This window comes from Silene latifolia, chromosome 3, assembly GCF_048544455.1.
Source record: "Silene latifolia isolate original U9 population chromosome 3, ASM4854445v1, whole genome shotgun sequence".
In the NCBI taxonomy this organism is placed as follows: domain Eukaryota; kingdom Viridiplantae; phylum Streptophyta; class Magnoliopsida; order Caryophyllales; family Caryophyllaceae; genus Silene; species Silene latifolia.
This window is the reverse complement of record NC_133528.1, coordinates 150,345,922-150,368,831: the sequence shown is the minus strand read 5'-3', so window position 1 is coordinate 150,368,831 and position 22,910 is coordinate 150,345,922. Positions and strand designations below refer to the sequence as shown.

General features: G+C 37.2%; 3 protein-coding genes across 3 annotated transcripts; 2 read left to right on the top strand and 1 right to left on the bottom strand.

The window, feature by feature from the left end:
* Positions 1-1,551: 1,551 nt before the first annotated feature.
* Positions 1,552-13,396, top strand: LOC141648477 (uncharacterized). The gene is made up of 10 exons (XM_074457166.1): positions 1,552-3,392; positions 3,753-3,832; positions 5,193-5,374; positions 7,005-8,019; positions 8,109-8,236; positions 8,777-8,836; positions 8,984-9,034; positions 9,398-9,468; positions 10,661-10,806; positions 11,362-13,396. The coding sequence occupies exons 1-10, from the start codon at positions 1,771-1,773 to the stop codon at positions 12,756-12,758; spliced, it is 4,752 nt and encodes a 1,583-aa protein (XP_074313267.1). The 5' UTR covers positions 1,552-1,770; the 3' UTR covers positions 12,759-13,396.
* A 3,176-nt stretch (positions 13,397-16,572) lies between these two features.
* Positions 16,573-20,406, top strand: LOC141648475 (protein FMP32, mitochondrial-like). Its single transcript, XM_074457162.1, has 7 exons — positions 16,573-17,061; positions 18,077-18,208; positions 18,312-18,371; positions 19,489-19,565; positions 19,680-19,736; positions 19,846-19,912; positions 20,013-20,406. The coding sequence occupies exons 1-7, from the start codon at positions 16,858-16,860 to the stop codon at positions 20,130-20,132; spliced, it is 717 nt and encodes a 238-aa protein (XP_074313263.1). The 5' UTR covers positions 16,573-16,857; the 3' UTR covers positions 20,133-20,406.
* Positions 20,333-22,682, bottom strand: LOC141648474 (cytochrome P450 84A1-like). The gene is made up of 2 exons (XM_074457161.1): positions 21,714-22,682; positions 20,333-21,170 (listed from the first exon to the last, which is right to left on the bottom strand). The coding sequence occupies exons 1-2, from the start codon at positions 22,641-22,643 to the stop codon at positions 20,547-20,549; spliced, it is 1,554 nt and encodes a 517-aa protein (XP_074313262.1). The 5' UTR covers positions 22,644-22,682; the 3' UTR covers positions 20,333-20,546.
* Between the last annotated feature and the right edge of the window lie 228 nt (positions 22,683-22,910).

Genomic DNA, 22,910 nt, shown 5'->3' with positions numbered 1-22,910 from the left:
TTAATTTTTCTTTTAGAGTATTTTTTTTCTTTTTTCTTTTTTCTTTCTCCTTTTACTAGATGTAGTACATTGTTAGGGGAAATGAGAGGGGCACAGTTGTCAAAAGTGTACTACGATAAGTAAAATACGTACTGCGAAAATCAATACCCTTAACTTAACAACTATTCTTTCATGTATACAACTATATGCATTATGATTTTCTTATAAGTTTGTACTTTATGCAAAATAGTTTATATTAAAAATGAGATATTCTACGTGGTAATATCGTGTTTTTTTTTTCTACATGATAACCTCGTTTTTAACAAAAACGCCTTTGATTGGCCATAATTCACGATCAAAACTTTTGAAAGCGACGATTTGTTTTTCAAATTGACCGGCTTTACGAGATCTTTGATCTGGAAAAAAAATCCAGTTTCTGAATTCGTGGTAAGAATTACGACCAGTCAAACTTTAAACTTTGATTAACCGTACCTCTTTGTAGCGTGTTCCGAATGCGACATTTTTTTTTTCAAATTGACCGCGTTAGTGATATCTTTAATTTGAAAAAAAAAAGAATCGTCGATTTGGAACTCATAGCTGTGAGTTGTGGCTAGTCGAAGGTGTTTTTGGTGAAATGAGATTACTATGTAGAAAATAAAAAAACACGGTTACCACGTAGAATATCCTTTAAAATTAAAAAAACTTAAATTTTTTGGGATATTCTACATGGTACCCCTTAATTTTTCGATTTTCTACATGGTACCCCTACACTTATTAAAACATACATGGTACCCCTAATTGTTATCATTATCATTAAATGTACCCTTAAAATTTATTTTGTCAATTAAACTCAGTTTTAGGCGTTAAGTGATTACTTGGACGCGTAACCAAGCTTGACGTTTATCATCACACGACATAAAGACTCTATTAGGCTCAATTTCCATCTTTGGACGTGATAATTTGGCAAGGATTCAATAAATTTTCCGTAAAAAACTTTTTAGCCTATATATATATATATATATCAATAAATATTAGAATCGAGATGGATATTGAGCCCAATAGAGTCCTTATGTCATGGGATAATAAATGACAAGTTTGGTTACGCGTCCAAGTCATTACCTAACGCCTAAAACTGAGGGGGCGTTTGGTTCAAACATTAGGCATAGAATGGAATGGATTCTAACTCCAAGGAGGTATGGAGTTAGAACCCCATACCTGTTTAAAGTTGTTTGGTTCAATCCGGGAATGGGAATAATAATGTGTGGGATGGAATGGAGTTGGAACCTTGGGGAGAAAGATGGGTATGGGATTCCAAGGGGTTGGAATGGAGTTAGAATCCATCAGGTATCTAACTCCATTCCAAAATACTCCAACCAAACATTGGAATGACTTGAATCCATTCCAATCCATTCCAAAAGCTCCAACCAAACACCCCCTGAGTGTAATTGATGGAAAATAAAATTTAGGAGTACACTTAGGGATTAATGACAACAATTAGAGGTATTATCTATATTTAAAAAGTGTAAAAAATATCATATAAAAAGTCGAAAAATTAAGAAATACTATGTAAAATATCCCTAAAATTTTTAATGGCAAAACAAAAGACTCCTTTTGGGAGGACGAGAAGTGGAGAGCAATAACATAACTACCCCAACAACCGATAGAGTTCGGGAAGAAACGTATTTGTAGTTTTAGGGTTTTTCGCTTAAAATCCCCGATTTTCCCCCAAATTGAATCGTGTTTTCTTCAATTCTTCGTAATTTTCTTAATCTTTCAGGTTATTCTTCATCGATGGAGGACGAAGAGGATGTCGCCATGGTTTCTCCTTCAGTAGAACAACAACAACAATCGTTAGAATCCGAACCTCAAAACGAATTACAGTTAAACGACACCGTTTCGACCGCCGTAGATTCGACGGAGAGTCTTCCATTAACGGCGGTTCACGACGGGGAGAGAGAAAACGAGGTTGAGAATGTCGAAAGATCGAATTTGGAAGGAGTAGAAGATGTGAATGTTACGTGTGAAGTTCCGCCATTGCAGGAGGTTAAGGTTTCCGACGAATTGGAGGTACGCGATGCCGTTATGACTGCCGGAGATTCGCCGGAGATTCCTCAATTGGAAAAGGTGATAGATGAGAGAGAAAGCGAGGTCCAGAGTGTCGAGAAATCGAAATTGGAGAGAGATGAAGGTGTGATTGCTGTGGATGTAGCTCCGCCATTGCCGGAGGTTAAGGTTTCGGACAAATTGGCGGTTAGTGAGGTTGTGGGGAGGGAAATTGATGGCGAGAATGTTGAGGAATCGAAAATGAAAGCAAAGAGCGAGGAGGATGTAGCCCCGCCATTGCCGGAGGTTAAGGTTTCTGACGAATTAGCAGTTGATGAGGTTGTTCAGGGAGGGATTGATAACAAGGGTAACGAGGAATCGAAACTAGAGAGTAAGGAGGAAGTAGTTGTCAAAGAAGCCGAGGTACCGTTTGTTGCTAGTGATAACTTGTTAACAGAAGGTGATGAGAGTGTTGAAGGTGTAGATAGAGAAACTGAGGTAAAACATGTAAATGAACCAATAGAAGAAAATGATGAACAGGTTGCGAAAATGTCAGGTGAATTTGTGACTGTTACTGATAAGATGAACGTTAGAAATGAGGGGGGCGAGGATGTTGGTAAAGTGGAAGATATGGAAGTGAAAAATGAGGATGTTATTGAGAAAGATGGGGAATTGGATGGAGGAGAAGGTTCGTTAATTGCCAAAAAGGTCGAAGGAGACGAGGTTATGAAAGGTGGGGAGATGGTAGAAGAGATGGCCGGGGAAGAAAAAGAGGCGGTTTTGTGTGCTAATGAGGTTGAAGGAGACGTGACTTTAAAAACTGAGGATGTGGCACCATTGAGTGAGGAGGTACAAATGGCGGATGAATCAGTTGAGAAGGTAGAAGAAGTGGTTAGGGAAGAAAAAGATGGGGTTTTGTGTTCTAGTGAGGTCGAAGGAGATGTGAATTTGGAAGTTGGGGGGGCGCCACCATTGAATGAGGAGGTGGAAATGGTGGACCAGTTAGTTGAGAACAAGGCGGAAAATGATGATGAAGAGAAAAAACTGAAGGAAAAGGAAGAGGATGAAGGAGCCGAGGTGGAAGAAGAGGTGCCACAAGAAGAGAGTAAGGTAGACGGGGCTGATGAGGTAATGGACCATTCACCGACTATTGCGAAAAAAGATGATTTGATGGTGGATGAGGGGACACCAATTGCTGAAAATGAAATGGAAATGGAGGGAGAGGGTATGAAAAGTGGTAGTGGAAGTGGTGGGAAGAGGAAGCGGAATGCGAAGGCTGGAGTTGTGAAAACTCCATCTAGGAAGGTTGTAGGGGAGGATGTTTGCTTCATCTGCCTTGATGGAGGGGACCTTGTATTATGTGATCGTAGGTATTGTCGTCTTTTCTTTTAAATTGATTGCAAATATATGCACTATTTTGCTTTGTGTTATAACATTACCCCCAATGCCTAAAAAGTTGGGTCAGATATACATAGCCTTACCTTTGTGTTATCAGAAGAGAGGGAGTGGGTTCACTTTGTAATATGAAATTCGCAAACTTGTCAGTGAGACATTTTGCTTAATCCCATTGTATTTGAAATCCAAGAATAATGAGATTGTGGTTCCTTTATAGGAAATCATCTATGGAAATTTAGCCGATCTTTAGTTATGGCTTATGAATTTGTCAACTAATTATGCTTTGTAATAAAATGTGCGGAATTGATTTGAAGCTCGTTTCTTTTATTTTTCAGAGGCTGCCCCAAGGCTTATCATCCTTCCTGTGTTGATCATGATGACGAGTTTTTCAAAACCAAGGGCCACTGGTACTGTGGTATGTTTGGCTTTTCTATGTTAATGGGAATTGTATTTTAAATCGTTCTGCTTCTGTTACCTGTAAAAAGTAACATTAGCTACCTGCCATTTAAGGCCTTATATGTTATCAGAAAGTTTACTTTATTTCGGTTATAAATATCAGAGATTTGAAGCCTACTTTTTGAAAACTTAAACATTGCTCAATCATCATATTGCGCGAGTAGTTGAGGCATGTTTTGTGGCATACCTAGAAACCATTTTGTAGTAGTTTAGTAATTTAAGTTGGTAATTCTTGACATACATAGTAGAATATTTTACTATTTGTCTCTACTCTAGTTAAGGGCTGTGCTATGCTGTTTCTTTATTGAAGGTTCTGCCATTCAAGTACTCAATCACTTCTTTAGGGCTTTTGCACTCCTTTTTGATACCTTGGTGTAGGGTACTGAATAGTTGCTGTTGAATGTCAAGCCGTTCTTTTGGAGCTAAAGTTTTCTGTCTTGTGGTGATATTAGGACTACGTATCATGTGACATGGATGAGAAATAAAAGAGTTACATTTTCTGCACTACACCTGAATTTTTGATAAGTTGTCAGTTGAAAACACGAAAAACGATATGTTAACTCTGTCTCTTTGACAACACTATTAGATTAATACTCCCTCCGTTCCTTAATATAAGTCGTTTTAATAAAAATCAAAATTTTCTTTTTATATGTCGTTTTACATTTTCTCATGTATTACATGTTATTTTCATTTCCAAAGCACTAACAATTAGGAAAAAGAGGTGATCTAAGCCATTTTATTGGTGGAAAAAGTTTGTCTTTCTATTTTCAAAGAGCATTTATAACACCTAACTAATAATACAACATTTCCCAATACTTTCTTAATACTTGTGATAATAATTTAAAACCACTTATATTATGGAACAGAGGGAGTATTACTGACCTCGGCTATCTCTTCTTTCAATGCAAGAATAACTCTAAAAAGAACTATTGTTGGTAAAAAAAAAAAAGATCAATTACCTTTGGTTCTACGTTCCTATCCGGACAATCTAAAATAAAAAGTTAGACAACAAAAAAAAAGATGTCTAAGTCTCTGACTAACGGAATCAAGACTAAGATTGTATTCCATTTAAATAATTTTGCTGCAAAATTAGCCAAACGGCCGCTTGCTGTCTCTATCACCCTGACGGTCTGAATAAAACCATTGGGTGATTAGTTTTTGATTTTACTTAGTTGGATTTCAATTTTGCCGTTGCTTGCTTGATACTCATAAGCACTTTGATTCTATTGGTTTCGTTACTTGTTATAATGATGGTTGCCATACACCTCCTACGTTGCCCTCAGATTTGTTATTTCTTTTTTATTTTTTTTCTTGTGCAGGTTGGCATATGTGCAACCAGTGTGGAAAGAATGCCTATTTTAAGTGTTGTACCTGTCAGTTCTCCTTGTGCAGAGCCTGCAGTAAGGATGCAGCATTTTTCTGTGTTAGAGGAAACAAAGGATTCTGTGAGTCATGCATGAAAACTATAATGGTGATTGAAAATAGTGAACAAAATGAAATGGTATATGTTTTTTCCACTCTCTCTGGGCTCATGTACACAGTTGTTTCTTTTCTGCTCCCTTTATTGAGTTCTGGTTCATGGATTTTAACTTTGTTAGAATTGATGACCGATAAAGAATGAAAATTTTGCATGTATTGAAGCTCAAAAAAGTTCTTACAATGGTTGACAAGAACGAAAAAGTTAGCATTAGATTCTACGACATAGGAGTAGTGTCACTGCTAACCCTTGTGGTCGGTGAGGTTGGCTACCTTTGTCTATCAAATATCCTACATAAGCAGGACCTTCACTAACTGGTTGTCGATAGGTTGTAAAAGGAATCATCTCTTCAGCACTACCGCTTGTGTGGGTGCTCTCATCTAGCGCAACCTCTTTTGTTTCTTTTCTTTTGTGCATATTTCAAACCTTATTTTCCTGGAAACTAGCTTTGACATGTTTCCCAGTGTACAAGGATATTCGGAACTGTTTTTGTTTCATGCTTGAACTGTGTCATGTTCAAGGAAGTTCACCTCTAAGCCATCTTCTTGTGCTCTACAATCCCATTCAGTCGCCCTCTCCACCTCATCAGTAAGAGAAACCTCTGCCTGCTGTTGGCAGCCTCCTTTGATTGAGGTCCGTGTTTTGCAGCCGCCTCTGAGGAATACTACTAATCAGCACTTCAGAAATAGCTCACAATTATAATGGTGACTTGGAGGATTCTTATTATTGCTAACTATCTCAGTTCGACAAATTTGTAACTTCGACTGCTAACTTTCGTTAAGGCTCTTGGCTTGCTATGTTTCATTATTTATCCCCTTTCGTTAACATCACATTTCCTTCCCATTAGAAGATAACTCTAGAATTGACTCCTTTGGCTGAGAAATTAATCAAATGTATTTGTGCCTCTGGCTGAGAAATTAGAAATGCCGACTCTATTTTATGCTCAAGAAAGAAGATAAGAGCATGTATTATAGTCATTGATGGAGAGCACCTATTTTGCTCTCTATTTACATTCACTTATTGGAAAGCAAACAATTTTGCACCTACGATAACAAAACTCTTCCACGTGCTATCCGTTCCAATTTTGGTCCTACCTTTTTGTTTGCTTACATAAAATAGAATTGAAAAACGAATGTTTCCTTGCAATTTCACCTTTTGTATCCCACTTTAAATTGAGAGTTAGCTCTCCTTTGCTCTTCCAAGAGCAAATAGAGAGCTCCTCTCCATTATATTCCTTAGAGAGCACATGAAAATCGTAAAAGTGCCCCCATTGTAGACAATAACACTTATTTTTGTTCTCTGGCAATGGGGAGCATCTTGGAGAGCACTTAAAGAGTCCTATTTTAAGAGTCTTGGTGAACGACAATTGACAATTAATCTCGTTTTATCCTGTTTAGTGGTCATTGTGACTATCATGGTTTTAAATCTCGGTATCGGTCGTAGTCGCGGTATCGGTATAATCGGTCCTTAATCGGTCGTCAAGGACGGATCGCGGAGAATCTCGGTGATTTCTCGGGCGATATCTCGTATCGGTAGAGTGAAAATCTGATACAACTTGGCCGAGATTTTGAACCCTTGTGACTACTGACCACCTTTAGAAACATTTACATTGTCATCACTTGCACAAACTTATTCTTAGCCAATTTTGCCACAGGGTCAGGATGCTTTTAGTGATAAAAGTAGCTGGGAATATCTGTTCAAGGATTACTGGTTGGAACAAAAGGAGAAGCTATGCATTACCTCTGATGAGCTTTCACATGCAAAAAATCCGTCGAAAGTTTCTGATAAGCAGCAACCATCAGTTGAGGGTAACAACGATGCAGGAAGTGATTCAGATAGTTTCGATGAGAATTCAGAAGTGAATGTTTCAAAAAGGAAGAAGGCAAAGAAAAATTCTAAATCTGTAGACAATGATTCTGATAACTCTTCAGAGAAGAACACTGGCTCTGGGAAACGAAAGTCTAAAAGGAGGTTAAGATCCCAGCCAAAGGATGTTAATAATTCAGATTCAGAACATTCTTCTCCAGATACTAGTAGTAGGAGGGGTGGAAAAGCTAGAAGGTTGTTAAAGTCCCGCTCCAAGGGTGCACAAAGCAATGTGGAGTGGGCATCTAAGGAACTAATGGAATTTATAATGCACATGAAAAGGGGCGACCGATCTGTTTTAACTCAGTTTGATGTACAAGGACTGTTATTAGAATATATTAAAACGAACAAACTTCGTGATCCACGCCGACAGAGCCAGATTATTTGTGATTCTATGCTACAGAAATTATTTCACAAGCCACGAGTTGGTCATTTTGAAATGTTGAAGCTACTTGAATCACACTTCTTTTTAAAGGATGCTGATGATAATCAAGGAAGTGTTGCTAATTCTGAAACGAGGCAACTGGATGCTGATGATAACATTGATTCGCCCCATGATGGCAGCAAAAGTAGGGGGAAAAAATCACGTAAAAGAGAAGGGAGGGGGTCTCAGTCAAACCTTGATGACTATGCTGCTATTGATATGCATAACATTAACCTAATTTTCTTGCGCCGTAACTTGATGGATGCACTTCTGGAAAATCCGGAAACGTTCCATGACAAGGCTGTTGGGGCTTTTGTCAGAATAAGAATTTCTGGCAGCAGCAAAAACCAAGATATTTACAGGCTGGTGCAGATAACTGGTAAGAAGTCTAAGAAAGTTAGAATTATGTTTGGTTTAGTTTAACATATATATTTAGGTTAGATTAAACTTGAGATTGTTTTCTACTAGGTACAAGCAAAGCTGCTGAACCATACAAAGTTGGCAAAAGGACAACGGACATCATGCTGGAGATCTTGAATCTCGATAAGACGGAGACTGTATCAATAGATACAATGTCCAACCAGGACTTTTCTGAGGTGATTTTTATACGAATAATAACGTATTCAGAAATAAGTATTCTCTTATATATGCATGCGAAAGGGCAATGATGCACTGATTGATACCTAGTTGTAAAACATCTGCTTAAAGCATGAAAGAGATCCACAAGCCTTAAGTCAACTTTGTTATCCTCTTTTATTAAATTGTACTCCGTCATTGATGTTTTTTAATTTTGTTTCAAGATCCTAAAGTAATGTTTTGAGTACAATGGTGAAGCGACCAACTTGCTTTTTGTACACATGTAAGATGATATCGATTACTATGCTCAACTGCCGACGGCAATTTTTTTTTTATTTAAATATTCTCTTAACTTCTGTGGTGGAGTAAGTTATGTGATATGGAGGCAACATATGCCATCTGAAACTGTTGGTGTAACACTTTCATGAAATCAGTACGGTCATACATGTATTGGTGAAATTATAGTTCTGAATACTGCTGTGAATAGGGGTCAAGATTGTCCGGCAGTTTGACATTTCTTTGTTGGATACAATATAAGATTTCTCTTGCTTCTCATGTAGGATGAATGTAAACGATTGCGTCAGTCTATCAAATGTGGACTTATCAACCGGATGACTGTGGTAAGGAAATTGTTTTAAAATCTTGAAACACCTGCACTGAATTTATATGATTCTTTACAAAAAAAATGTGAATATGAGACGGCTGTATGCATTAAACCGTCTCATACATGATTCACTGATGAGTTTGAGATGAATGTCTTTTTTCAGGGTGATATTATTGATAAAGCTAGGGAACTTCAGGAAGTCAGAGTTCTTGATGTAAGATACATACTTCTAGCTTTTTCTCTGTTGATTTTAATTAGGTTTTTCTTTTTGGGTGCCTCTGTGTGTCTGTAATTGTGTCTCCCATCCTCCTTTTCCACTTGACTATGGCTATGTAGCTTTCTAGACATAGTCCATTGTAAGGTCAGGCATGACAATGTGCATATCTTGGCCATCATGTTTTCCGTCTTGGCTTTTTTTGTTCTAGTAGCTGTTGTGGTTCACCCGTCATGTGCATATCTTGGCCATCTTGTTTTCCATCTTGGCTTTTTTTGTTCTAGTAGCTGTTGTGGTTCACCCTTGCTTCTTTATCCTTGTGATAGCTTTGTAAATGACATTTATGTGTTATGACCATTGCAGTGGCTTGAAGCAGAAATTGTAAGGCTCAGCCATCTCCGTGATCGCGCTAGTGAGAAGGGGCGTAAAAAAGAATATCCTTTACATGGGAACCATAGCATCTTGCTTTAGCCTTTCCCATTTTATGGTTACGAGTTATTCATGTGATTACTTAATGATTTATCATACTCTGCCTCTTCTGTTTTTAACATTTGTAGGGGTGGAAATGTGGAATGGCTTTCATGATTTTAGAATATACATGCCCCACAATCATTAGTACTGTACATTCTATTTGTCCAGAGCTAAAGGCTTCTTTTCTTGAGGGATTTATTTATATGCAATCATGGATCGCCTTTGGAAGTCATAAGGATTAGTTATATACACTTGTGGCCACGAATCGGACCCAGAATATAATGGTGTAAAATGTGCTTTAGGACAGAGGATTCATATGATTTCTGGCACTTTTCTCCCTCAATAGGCCCACATAGAGTTCACCTGGAGTAGAAGTAGTTTTTACAGGGAGGAAAGTGACGGTGGTGGAAAGGAAGATACGGACTGGCTGAGCGGATAGTGTGAGTATAATTACTCTCACATGAGGCTTAGATTAAAAAAAGCGCACCCTTAAGGTCAAGCAGTAGTGAGGCGCTAACCAAAACGCCTTGGTGTGCTCTTAGTGCATCTTAAGTGTGCCTTATAGATAAGGCACAACCAGCGAGAAGTACCACTATGCGAATCATTATATTTTTTGTCTCTTTTAATTATTATTCCCTTCTTTTTGACACAACATCCCTAGTGTTTACTCCTGCGCTTGTCATCCCTCTTTAAAATTCGAAAAGGGAAATATTGTGCAAAATTTTATGTAAAAAATACAAATTTGTTTGCAGAAACTGTGCACCTCGTGTGTATAAAGTGTACTCTAGCTCTTTGTCGCCTTGGGATCTCCTCGCCTTAGTGCACCTCACTGTTTTAAAAGTAAGGCATGAGGGTAATAAATTTCCTTAGAGGGGAGGTGGGTTACTAGTACCTCTACCTAGGGTAGTTACTAGCCTACCTTCATCTCCTTTCTTTATTCAGGAAGCAACTTTCCCTTTGTAGACTTAGAATTCCTTTCCAGGTCATCCACTTAATTTTCACCGTTTGATGAGTTCCATATATATAGATAGATTTTACCAAACATATTCCTGGAAGCAGCAAAAATATGAGAGAATTATTACTGAGTATTGAGTTGCTCTATCATTTGTGAAATTTTCCCCGGGTACAAAATAGAGTTCCTTAACCTTGTTATACGCTCAGAGAATGTGTAGAGAAACTGCAGCTTCTGAAGACACCTGAGGAGCGTCAACGGAAGTTGGATGAAATCCCAGAGGTGCATGCAGATCCGAAAATGGATCCAAGTTATGAGTCTGAAGATGAAATTGACACTACGAGACAAGGTTTGTTCTGTTCCTCCAAGTAACTTGACTTCTACAAACAATTATGGGATATTCTCTCGTGTACCCCTCAAATTTTTCGTTTTCTAAAGTGTACCCCTTATTTTTCACAAAGAAACATTGACAGACAATAATTCTCCGTTACGAGTTCAGAAAACGGATTTTTTTTTCAAACCAATTATCTGTCAAGGCCTTGAATTTGAAAAAAAAAATCACCGTTTTTTGAACTCGTAGCCGGTAGTTATGGTTGGTCAAAGCTTTTTTAACGAATAAACTTTGACCGACCATAATTCCCGACTACGACTTGAGACGTCGGTGTATTCTTTTTCAAACTGAAGATCTCTTAAAGACGGTCAATTTGAAAAAAAAAAAATTATCGTATTCTGAACTTGTGGCTAAGAGTGATTGATGGTCAATGTTGGTTTTGCAAGAAAAGAGGGGTACATCTTAGAAAATGAAAAAGTTGAGGGGTACACGAGAGAATATCCCAACAATTATTATGACATTTGCCTTTTTTTCAAAACGAAGTGTCACCGGCTTCCACTTCTTTGAATGCAGAAAGTGACACAAGGCGAAGAGAAACTGGATTCAGTAGAAGAGGCAGAGATGATTTTTCATCTCGTAAAGGAGGTGCTACTACTGACTCTTGGAGCGCTAACGCAAGACCCCCAAGCCAGAAATGGGAACCAAACAGGAATTCATCTGGCAAGGGTATTTCAGGTAGAAAGGAAGACTCGGTTTTCACTTCACCAACTCGTGAGCGCCCTTGGAGTAACGGGTTAGACAGGTCACCTAGGCTCAACAGTAGGGAAAAGGCAGGGTTGACTTCTGAGTCAACCATGCGAGTTGAACATTCTGCAGTGCGATCAGACATGTCTGCTGCTGACGTGTCACAATCTCCTCGTCTATCTACTGTGGCTGCTCAAATGGATTTAAAAGGCAACGAGGCAGAAAAAATTTGGCATTACCGTGATCCGGCTGGAAAGGTTCAAGGACCCTTCTCTATTACCCAACTTCGTAAATGGAGCAACACCGGGTATTTTCCCAATGATTTGAGAGTATGGAGGATCTCACAAGGCGAGAATGATTCTATCCTTCTGACCGACATATTATCTGGAATACTTGACAAGGCAGTACCTTCTGTAAACAATGCTCCATCTTCAATAGATACCTCTAAGCTCTCTGGAAATGCTCGTAGTTCCGGGCCAATAAGGAGCTCTTTCCAATCATCTAATCAACAAACGCGAGGAGGAATTGAAAGGTTACCTTCTCCTACCCCTACGTCCCCATCTACCCCGATTGCTAGGTCAAATTTATCTCGTAAATCTAAATGGGATGTTGCCGGAAACAATGAACATTTTGCACCTTCTGGACCTAAACAAGACTTGTCTTCAAGTTCAAGTATCACAAATAGCCAGCGAATAGCATCACAGTCAACTGTACAGGTGGGCGGTCCACCATTGACTGTGCCTAACTCCATGATGAACCAGTCAAATTGGCCACACGGGGTGTCAAATGTCAGTCAGCCTGTCACTGGGCAAAATCCTTCGGTCTATAATCAAGGCTGGTCTTCCAACAATCCAAATGTTCCTACACAAGTCGCTTATGGTCAGTGGTCCACTGTTTCTGTAAGTAATCAAGTTCCGTCTTATGGTCATGGATATGCTGCGCAGGGGAATATTGCACCCAACATGACGGGTATGACTGTGCCATGGAACGGTCAACAACAGCAAATAGTAAATCCAAATACAGCATGGGCCGGCCAACCGACAGTCGCAGCAGCACCAATGGGACAACAGGCTGGATTCATGCCCGGTGGAATCCCATCCATGGGGTGGTCAGGTGCAGGTCCTAATCCATCCGCTGGAAACACTAATCCAGGTTGGGCAGCCCAGCCAGGGAACACAGGCGTCTGGGGAGGTGGCCAAAACCACAATTCCGGGGGCACTCGGTGAAACAGGAATTCGTCATATGGCCACGTGGCTTAGCATGCACGAACTTCTTAGCCTCAAGATAGGTAGTTTCTCTCTGTGTACAGTCATTTGCGACCAAAGGAGGAGGGCGGATTGGTAATTTGTACTCCACAGTATCGGACGGCTAGATCACAGGTCGATGTACTACTATCAGCAGGTCTATATTTCCATATCCTCCCTTCTTTTTGGAAGTTTATCTCAGTGTTCTTTTTTGCATGAGCTGTTTCGAGACTTTCAACACAAGTCGTTAACTGTTGGATTTTGTAGGGTTTATATGGTGCAGACGTGCAGTAGTTACTATAACTAGCTCTAGATTTGTTATAACTAGCCTTAGATCTGTTTGAGTAGTTCTTTGCAGTTACTGTATGTAAGCACTGTCGATGCTCCAGCCTTTAGTCGTCATACTTGATACGAAGATGGATGGAAATCATATTTCCTCGGAGTTGTTCTCTCTTGCTCGCTGTTGAAGAAAAATCGATGATAATGAATAAATATCATTGGTAGTCCTAAACTTGTTTATTGTATAAACTTTTATACCCTTAATAGATCTCCGGCGAAATATATGAAGAATGTACTCCTTGGCTCTTAAATAATATTAGAAGGTGGCGATGTTGAGTTTAGACTTTGTTCTGTATGTGATTTTGATTTTGAATATATCATTCTTTAGGTAAATTTAGGTTTGAATTTGGTTATAACAGAGTCGGATCAGTTTTTGGACAGGATAATATTCTCCACTTTTTATCCGAATTATTTATTTACTTTTATTTCGTAATTTATATGAAAAATATTTTAATTAAAGGTGAATAAATGAATAGAACGGATGGAGTAATTCGTAATAAAAATGCACTCTTTGGAGTCCGAGAATTTGGACAATGTTTTCCCTATGTAGCTCTGAAGTCTTATTATTTCATTTGATTGTTGTGCCAAAAGAGATCAACTTTGTTGATCATATATTTGTATGTATATTCATACAATTTCGTATGAGAGATTTTGAATTTTTTTTCCTAAGTCGATGTTATTAATCCTCAAAATTAAATGGGAACAGAAAGAAAATTTTATAAGATTAATTAAACTCACGAAAGTGGTCTTAGAAAACCCACTAAAGTAGGCTTAATTTCAATTTATTTCATTTTAATTAGCTTCATCCAGTTCAATTCAGCTAAGTTTCATTTAATCTACTCCCTCTGTCTCGGTCATTTGTTGTCCTATTTAGGGTGTCTCAGTCAATTATTGTCCTTTCTATTTTAGGATTGCATTTGATGAGCAATTTGATCATTTACACCCAATTTGGCCCACTTATTATCTTATAATTGCCCCATCTCTTTCCTTGGTTTTTTGTCAAAATCAAAGAACAACAATTAACTAAGACGGAGGGAGTAATAACTCTTAGTAAAGTTGTATTCAGTCAAAGAACAGGGCGTTAGTGTTATGTTAAATAAAGCGAGACGCGACATATTTTAAGTTAAAATAAAATTATAAAAATGAGAAAAAATATAACTTACACTTTTCAAATACACAAATTCTCACTCTAGACGGACAATATTCGTCTAAAGTTGTAGACGGATAGTATCCCTCTCACAAAATGAGAGTGGATAGTGCAAGTGGGTAGAAAATGGATACTCCCACTTGCCCTCCCACTTGCATTTTACGAGGGGGCCATTACGGATTTTTCCAAATATACTTACACTTTCCAAATATCAGGGGCGGATCCAGGCCCAATTTACTAGGGCTATAGCCCTAGTAACTTTCAGGACAAATAAGTATACAATAGAGTAGTAAATTACCAGTGAATCTTCTTTGCCATAGTGGTCAGCCATTCAGTTTCCACGCTTGACATCCGAGTTCGAATCTCAGCACCACATTTTCTCTCTTTTTTTTTTTTGTTTGGACTTAATTCTCTCTTACTTTTAATTTTTCCTAAAATGGGTTACCTTGATTTTCTAATTTTTTCTTTTCGCACTTAAAAGCAAATACCATCAAAATGATAACTCGTGCCCTTATTTACTTCTAGTTTTCATTTTTTTCGTTCTTAACATATCACACATATATCATCTGTTTTGAGCGGTTATCTTTTTGTCTATTTTAGTTCAAACCAATAGATATAAATCTTGTTTCTTTATTGAGATGTAGGTACCAATTTCGACTTCCAACTTGTTTTAAAATAAAGTACATTTAATTATGTACATCATTGAGAATGAAATTTATTAAATAATTTTATAAACTCAATTTAAGTGGTTTTTAGTCACATAAATAACTTGAATAATTATAAAATATTTCATTGGGTATACGTGAGTGTTAAAAAGTCGATAAAATGCAAATTAAAACACTTAAATATGGCCGTCAAAATATTATGAAAGTGAAACGTAAAATATACTCTATAATAATATCGGGTATAACTCTTCTAATGTATTTTGAACCCCGAAAAAAATTATTTAGCCCTAGATACATCCAATTCCTGGTTCCGCCCCTGCCAAATATAGACGTGACACGAGAACACGAAACAAAATTAATGAGTTTGAGTTTAGTCTCGATGACCCATTTATGTAAGTGAGTTAACAGAACACGACACGAGATATAAATGGGTTGGGTTTGGGTTTGGGTTGAAGGATTTACGACCCGCTTATCAATACTATATATTAAATCCAGAAACCAAGGGATTTCAATGTAATTAAAGAAAGTTATACAAATTAATTATACTATATAGTTTTAAATCAATAGCACCGTGTGATGGACCCGATGGAGGGATCTCAATGCAAATATTATATAGTTTGGGTTAAAATTAAATTATATAGAAGCTTGGTAATTTTCCTAAACATGGTCAATTTCCTTAAAATAAAATAATTAATTAAGTTGGTCAATTTCCTTAAAATAAAATACTTAAATAAAATAATTAATTAAGATGTTCAATTTCCTTAAAATAAAATAATTAATTAAGATGGTCAATTTCAAAGAGACTAAAGGAAAGAAGATGCCTGATAATTTTCCTAAATATAACTTTATATTTTATTAGATGTATAAAGATGTTAATTATTTAACATATAAAAATAATTATTTAACATATAAAAATATAATATAAGTAGGTTATAAATAATTCAAGTTAGATTCCATAATATAGTATTGATTGCATAATTCTTTCGATATGATTTAATGCATATATGTAATATATTTATATAAATAGATAATTCTCTTAAAATTGCATGCCTAAGTAGTAAATGTAATTTCGTAAAGAAAATAATTGTAGTAACATTGGATAAAGTTATATGATAGTAATCACTCATTTGAATAGTAAAAGTAACAATATTATCAACGAGATTAGTGAGAGTGGTAGAAACAACAACGGAAGTAGTGAAATAATCAATATTAATGCGGCAATAGTGAAAGTAACAATAATTACGGCGGGAGTAGTGAAATTATAAATATTAATGCGACAGTAGTGACAGTAACAATAAGTACGACGGGAGTAGTGAAAGTAACAATGATTACGGGCAAGTAGTGAAACGTTATTACTATTGTTTTATTAATAAGAGTAAAATATTAATAGCGGGAGTAGTGAATTTGTCTCAAAATTTATTTCATCGTAATTTTAGGATATGTTATAAAAAATATATTAATGATAAATTTATGGGTTATGCAACTTTAAGTAATTTTATTTAATGAAAAAAAATTAATGGTGAGTAGAGGTAGCCCGGGCGAAGCCGGGCACCAATACTAGTATGTAACACGAATACGAACCCGACACGATGCGGTCTATGGGTCAGGTTTAATTACAACCGTCTCGTATGAAAATGAGTGCTTTATCAATCTCAAATTCTCAATCTTTCTCTATATCCTCGAAACCGGTAATCCCAACTTGCACTCCACCTACATCCTTCCCAACATTTTCTCAATCTATCCTTCTCCTCATTTCCGTCCATTATATGCCGCCATTTTTACGCTCATCCTTTTTTCTACCTCCTACAATGTTTCTACAACCTTCCTTCTAATATTTCTTCATATCCATTGCTACATTATCTTCACAATATTGCTGTAATTGATTGATTTCTATAATTCCTTGTTTTGAAGATATTTTTTTTGCATTTCAATGGCGGCATCAAGGCGAGCGATTCAACTCGGATCGTTAACTCGGTGCTTATTGTTCGGTAAATCGAGAGGTGGTTGTGGTTATCGTTTTACTGCTAATACGCCGGAAATTAACCGCAGGTTGAATTTCGATTACCGTCAGATCGCACAACTTCAAGTTCCTAGTAATGGAAAGCGTGCTTTTCTTGTTGATACTTTAGCTATGGTGATAATTTCAATCTTTTTCTTCAATTTTAATTATGTTTCGGCATTTTCTGGAAGTTTATTGATGTTTATGCGTAATTAGGTATTATTAATTTGTGCGCTTTTTTGTTCTATTTTGATATTTGATTTTTGTTGATATTACGTGTATTTAGATTCGTATTTTTATTTTTCCTGCCGAAATATCGGATTTTTGATGAAAGATTGATTGATTTTTGGTGAATATGTTGATAATATACGAGGAATTAAGGAACTACGAAGTTAATATTCGGCATTTTGATGATATCAGTTGTGCGCTTTTTTGTTTATGTTGATTTATATGATATTACGCATGTTTAGATTCTTAGTTATAATACTGTTATCTGCAGAAAATTCGGAATTTTGATGAAAGTTTGATTGATTTTTGGCGAGTATGTTGATAATATACGATGAATTAAGGAACTATGAAGTTATTTTCGGCATAATTGATGTTCTGTAAAGCAATTTCATGTTTGTATGCTTGATCATTTCTGCGCCTTTTTAGTTTATGTTGATTGATACTCGTGTTTAGATTCTTATTTATACTGTTTCCTGCAGAAAAATCGGAAATTTGATGAAAGATTGATTGATTTTTGGTGAATATGTAATTAATAAACTAAGTAGTTTAATTTTGGTTTCATATTATGTTTCGGCATTTTCTGGAAGTTTATTGATGTTTTAGGCAATTTGTGTTTTATGCTTGATAGTTAGGTATTACTCCGTATCTATTTGTGATCATTTCTAACCTATTTCTGTAATTTGAATTAAGTTTAAGCGGAATTTTGATGAAAGATTGATTTTCTTGGTGCATATCTTGATAATATACAACAAATTAAGGAACTCAGTAGTTTATCCTTCGATTTTGTGTTTCTTACACTGCTAGCAGTATATCACATGTCAAGCAAGTTCTGTATTTTGTTGGTGACTTCGTGTAGATATTAGAGGCTTAGAGCAATTGAATAATCGAAGAACTACAATTTATTTACTTTTTGCTTGAATAGGTGAGGAGTTTAGAGAAAGAAGGAATACCATCGAAGCAAGCCGAGGCTATAACCTCTGCAATCACGGGAGTTCTTAATGATACCTTGGAAAATGTTTCATATACTTTTGTGTCCAAAGCTGAAATGCAGAAGGTATGCTCCTTCTTTGGGGTTATGACTTGTAAATCGAGTCTTGGTCTATGGAATTTTATTTTGGGTTGACCTGTAAAGTTTTCAATGTTTGAATGATGTATAGACAGAGCTGGTTCAGGACGGGAATATTTCAAAGTTCAAAACAGAAGTTCAAACTTCGCAGGTAATATGCTGTTTCCTGGAGCAAATTTCTAGCAATAAAGATTAAGCCTTTTTGTAACTTGCCATATCTATGCTTATACGCATGCTGCTCTACCGCATTACCCTATAGGAAACTGAGGTCTTAGTCTAGTGTTTGAAAATGAGGTCCTGTTGAATATTACTGATGATAGTTACCAGGTTCAATTCCCCTTCCCATTGTAGTCTAACGGCCTTGTCTAGGGTATCTTCGTTATATATACAATATAGGAAGTCATACATAATCAAATTATATTGATATACTCTATTAAAGATACTTTCCTCCAAATCGAACACACTCTAATTACAGATTTGGATCCATTCCCCATAACTTTGGACTTGTTTACGCTGGCTGCCCTGGGCCTGCTACAACTCTTCTTACTTACCGCGCTCGAGAGCTGCAATGAATGCCATAAAGACGCTTTGAGAGGACCAATTCATTGAATAAGAATGTTGATGTGCTTTATAGTTTCTTGTTTGACTTGAAGTTATATGCTGAATGTATATCCCAAGTGAATTTACCAGTTTCTTTTGTCTAGGGATGTCATTGGAGCGGGTTTTGGTGGGTCTCTCCCCGCATCTGCCCCAGTTAGGGCGGATGCCGGTAATGATTTGGTGGGTGGTGGGGCAGGTGGTAGGTATCAACCGTTGCTTAATAACTATACTACCCAAAACTAGGATTCTAACTTGGAGAATGATTTTTTTTTTACTGTTATATCATTGTTTGAAGAACTTATGGACTAATTAATCGAATGTTAAACTATTTCAGACCTGTTTACGGAGAGCATTTGTATAAATTGTTTGAGACTAGTACATTTTAGATTAAAGAACTATATTTTTAAACATTTTTTTCTGAGGAGAAAAGTAATTTGGGGGATCAACGGGTACCCGCGGGGTGGGTGTCGGCACGCATTATAGTCCGCAGACGCTGGTGTGGGATACCCTTCCTCCGCACCCACCCCATCCCATTGACATCCCTACTAGTTTGGGTATTGTTGGAAGAATGTTCCCGTCTTGAGACGCCTTATCGAGTTATCGGTAACTTTTATTGCGTATTCAAAGAACTTGTTTCTTATGTTACACTGTTTGTTTCCTTGCTGCAGGACCATCATTTTGCCTTGTTGCAGAGGGAGACTGAAAAGCTTCAGGGAGACATAGAGAAATTGCAGCGGGAGTTGAAGTTAGTCATCTTATTACGACTCTTTCATCTTCATTTTTCGTTAAAGCCTGAATTTGGATTGTCATCTATTTGATCTTTACGCAAATGTTTTAATGCGACTTTTTCTTTGACCAGGTATGAGATTGACAAGGTAACAGCTGGACAGCGTTTGGATCTAAATCTTGAGAAAGGGTTAGCCAACTCTACTGATTTTCTCTCACAAGAAGATTTTTGAGACTGATTTATCTCTATAAACTTCATTGCTCGACCTTCTTGCTAAATCTCTCTTAAATGAATGCAGGCGTATACGTGAGGAACTTAACAATCAGAAAACCGAAACATCCAACCTAACAAATAAGCTTGATCGAGTAAGGACCCTCCTAATGAATAGTATTCCGTAAAATCGTCATTTCTGTTAGATTCTTTTCTTCGTTTTCGACTAACTATGTTTAAAAACATGTTCTTCAGGAAATTCATGCCTTGAGGGCTCAACTAGAAGCTGCAAAGTATGAAGTCATCAAATATTGCATTGGTTCACTGGTCTCCATTTCAGCAGTGGGTCTTGCTGTAATCAGGATCCTGTTATAGGTACTTCATTTTACAGCATTAGTGAAACTGAAGATGACTAATTGACTGTCGTGAGTAGTGACTGTAAAATCATCATTCTTTTCAAGGCCGTGAAGAAATATTCATGAAATGATCACACATTTATTCTTTTCTGGTAATTTTTTTCAAAGCCAGAATGAGTTTATATCTCGTACTTTGTAACATTGATTGTTTTAGCATAGTTTACATACAATACGCTTATGTAAAATTTTAACTGCAAATATTCTGTAATTCAACATAGTTTATCTTGTTGTCGAACTAGGAAAACATCAAATTGAGAAAACCACTTGGAAAATAGAAAAGTGAAACTGACTTTATATAGAGCTTTAGTGTGTTCATATTTCATCCCTGCTTAGTTTTATAGGAATGTTTGCTGAATTACTGATACTCCTGGTTTCATGTCAGCGAGTGTTTTAGCCGATATGTGGGCACAGCGATCAGCCTAGTTGCTTTCGGAGCTGTAAGCCCAAACATATCATCCATATTAAGACTCCCCGGCTTAAGTCCGTCAGGTAAGCCCCATGTAAAACAATGGCATAGATTAGCCACAGCCAAATCCAAACCATACAGTCCGAGTTGCATACCAGGGCACGACCGTCTGCCTGATCCAAATGGTATGTACTCAAAGTCACTCCCCTTGAAATCGGGGGCACCTTCTTTAGCAAACCTAGCTGGGTTGAATTTGTCTGGGTCTTCCCACACAGACGGGTCACGACCGATGGCCCAAGCATTGATCATCACCCGAGAGCGGGCTGGGATGAAGTACGGACCTAGGGTGACGTCTGTGGCCGTTTCATGGAGGAGGAGAGGGATAGGTGGGTGGAGCCTTAGGGTTTCCTTGATCACACATTTGAAGTACGTGAGCTTGTCGAGATGAGTTTCCTGAACCGTGTTGTTGAGTCCGACTACATCTTCTAACTCCTTCTGAACCTTTTTGAGCTCTTCTGGTGTGTTCATTAGTTCTGCCATTGCCCATTCTATTGCAGATGCCACCGTCTCTGTTCCTCCGAACATGACATCCTAGGAAACACTGATTACATTAGTTTATACTGTAGGACAGTAGGAGTCAATGATTGGTCGATTAGGCCATGATTTGATCGAGATGCAGTCTCGGATTAGTGTGTTTGGGTCTGAACCGTTCTCTCACGGTTGATGATCGAGACAATAAATAGCGTTTTTTTTTTTTTTTTTTTTTTTTTTTTTTTTTTTTTTACCTAATAAAAAATAAAAATAAATAGCGGGTTTTATAATCCATGCCAGAGTGATACTCGAATTAGGTATCACCAACCGACAGCTAGCATTTTCTACTTGATAAAAAAAAAAAAACCCTAACCATTTATATATATGCATGATTCTTTCTTCTCATTGCATGTAAAATGAAATTATGAACGGTTTTTCTAGTGTGGGCCCTTAATAACCTAAATGTGGAAAGATTTACAAGTATTCTCATGAGATATTTAAGTGTAAACTCATTTTTACCATAGTGAGAATATTTACAAATCTTTCCACATCTAGTTTATTAATGTAAACGAATTACGAATTATAATTTGAATGATGACTTACCATAATAATTGCTTTGATGTGATCTTTAGTTAACTGAATAGGAGATTGAGAATTATCTGCAGGATTTTTCTCTCCATCTTCATTATAGAAATCCAGAAGTTCATCTACCATATCTGTATCCAAGTCATTAACCTGATCATTATTTTTCTTGTTTCTTCTCTTCTCCATGTGATCGTCGATAATTTTGTCGATAAATTCATCAAGTGCTCCTCTTGCTTGTTTTAATCTCTTGTTGAAATCATGTGCATGAATCCACCCTAACCATGGTAGAAAATCAGCTATATTGAATGCACCAAAAAGTTTCGAAAACTCTTGCATGATTGATATGAACCGAGTTTGGCCTGTCGTGAATCCCGACCCAAATGCAGCTCGATATGTTATGTTTCTTGTTAGTTCAAATACCAATTCCCCAATATTCACCGGTGACCCAACTTGTTCCAAGACAAACCGGGTCATTGAGTCGACTTCCTCACGGACCGAAGACCATGACTCGGCTCGTTTTCTGCTGAATAGCTTTACAACACATATTTTCCTCATTTGTCTCCAAAATGGGCCGTAATGGGCAAATGCCATATCCGCCCTGTCATAGCTAAGATAAGCTATGGCAACAGTAGCAGGGCGGTTCGAGAAGACGCTGTCGTGGGTTTGGAGGACTTCACGGGCCATTTCCGCCGTGGAAACCGCCACCATGTGTAACACACCGATCTTCAAATGGAGAAGTCCACCATAGGTCTTAGCCAATTGGGCTAGCCCACGATGAGTCAATTGATCCATCATAAGCATATTGCCAACAATCGGTAGCCCTTTCGGACCAGGCGGGTATGGCCTTTTTCGACGTAAAATCGCCATAAGCAAGAGTAGAGGAACACATAATACAAGAATGTTTGTGAAGTATGGAAGACGGAAAATGTTTTGTAGTGTGTATGCCATGGTATTGCTTGAGAGTAAAAATTTTGAGATCCATGTTATAAAGAACAAAGTATATAGATAGAAATAGAAAATCGTAATTTCCGATTTTAAATGGTAATATTGATTATTGATTGAGAATAATATGTTTCCAAGTACACAAGTATTACTTGATTAATTGTGTATATATCATTTTGCTCTTTCTTCCTTTATTTTGCTTCAACGTAATAATATGCACAATATCAACTCATCGTCAATCGTCATATTACAAAATCTCATTTAAGACGACAC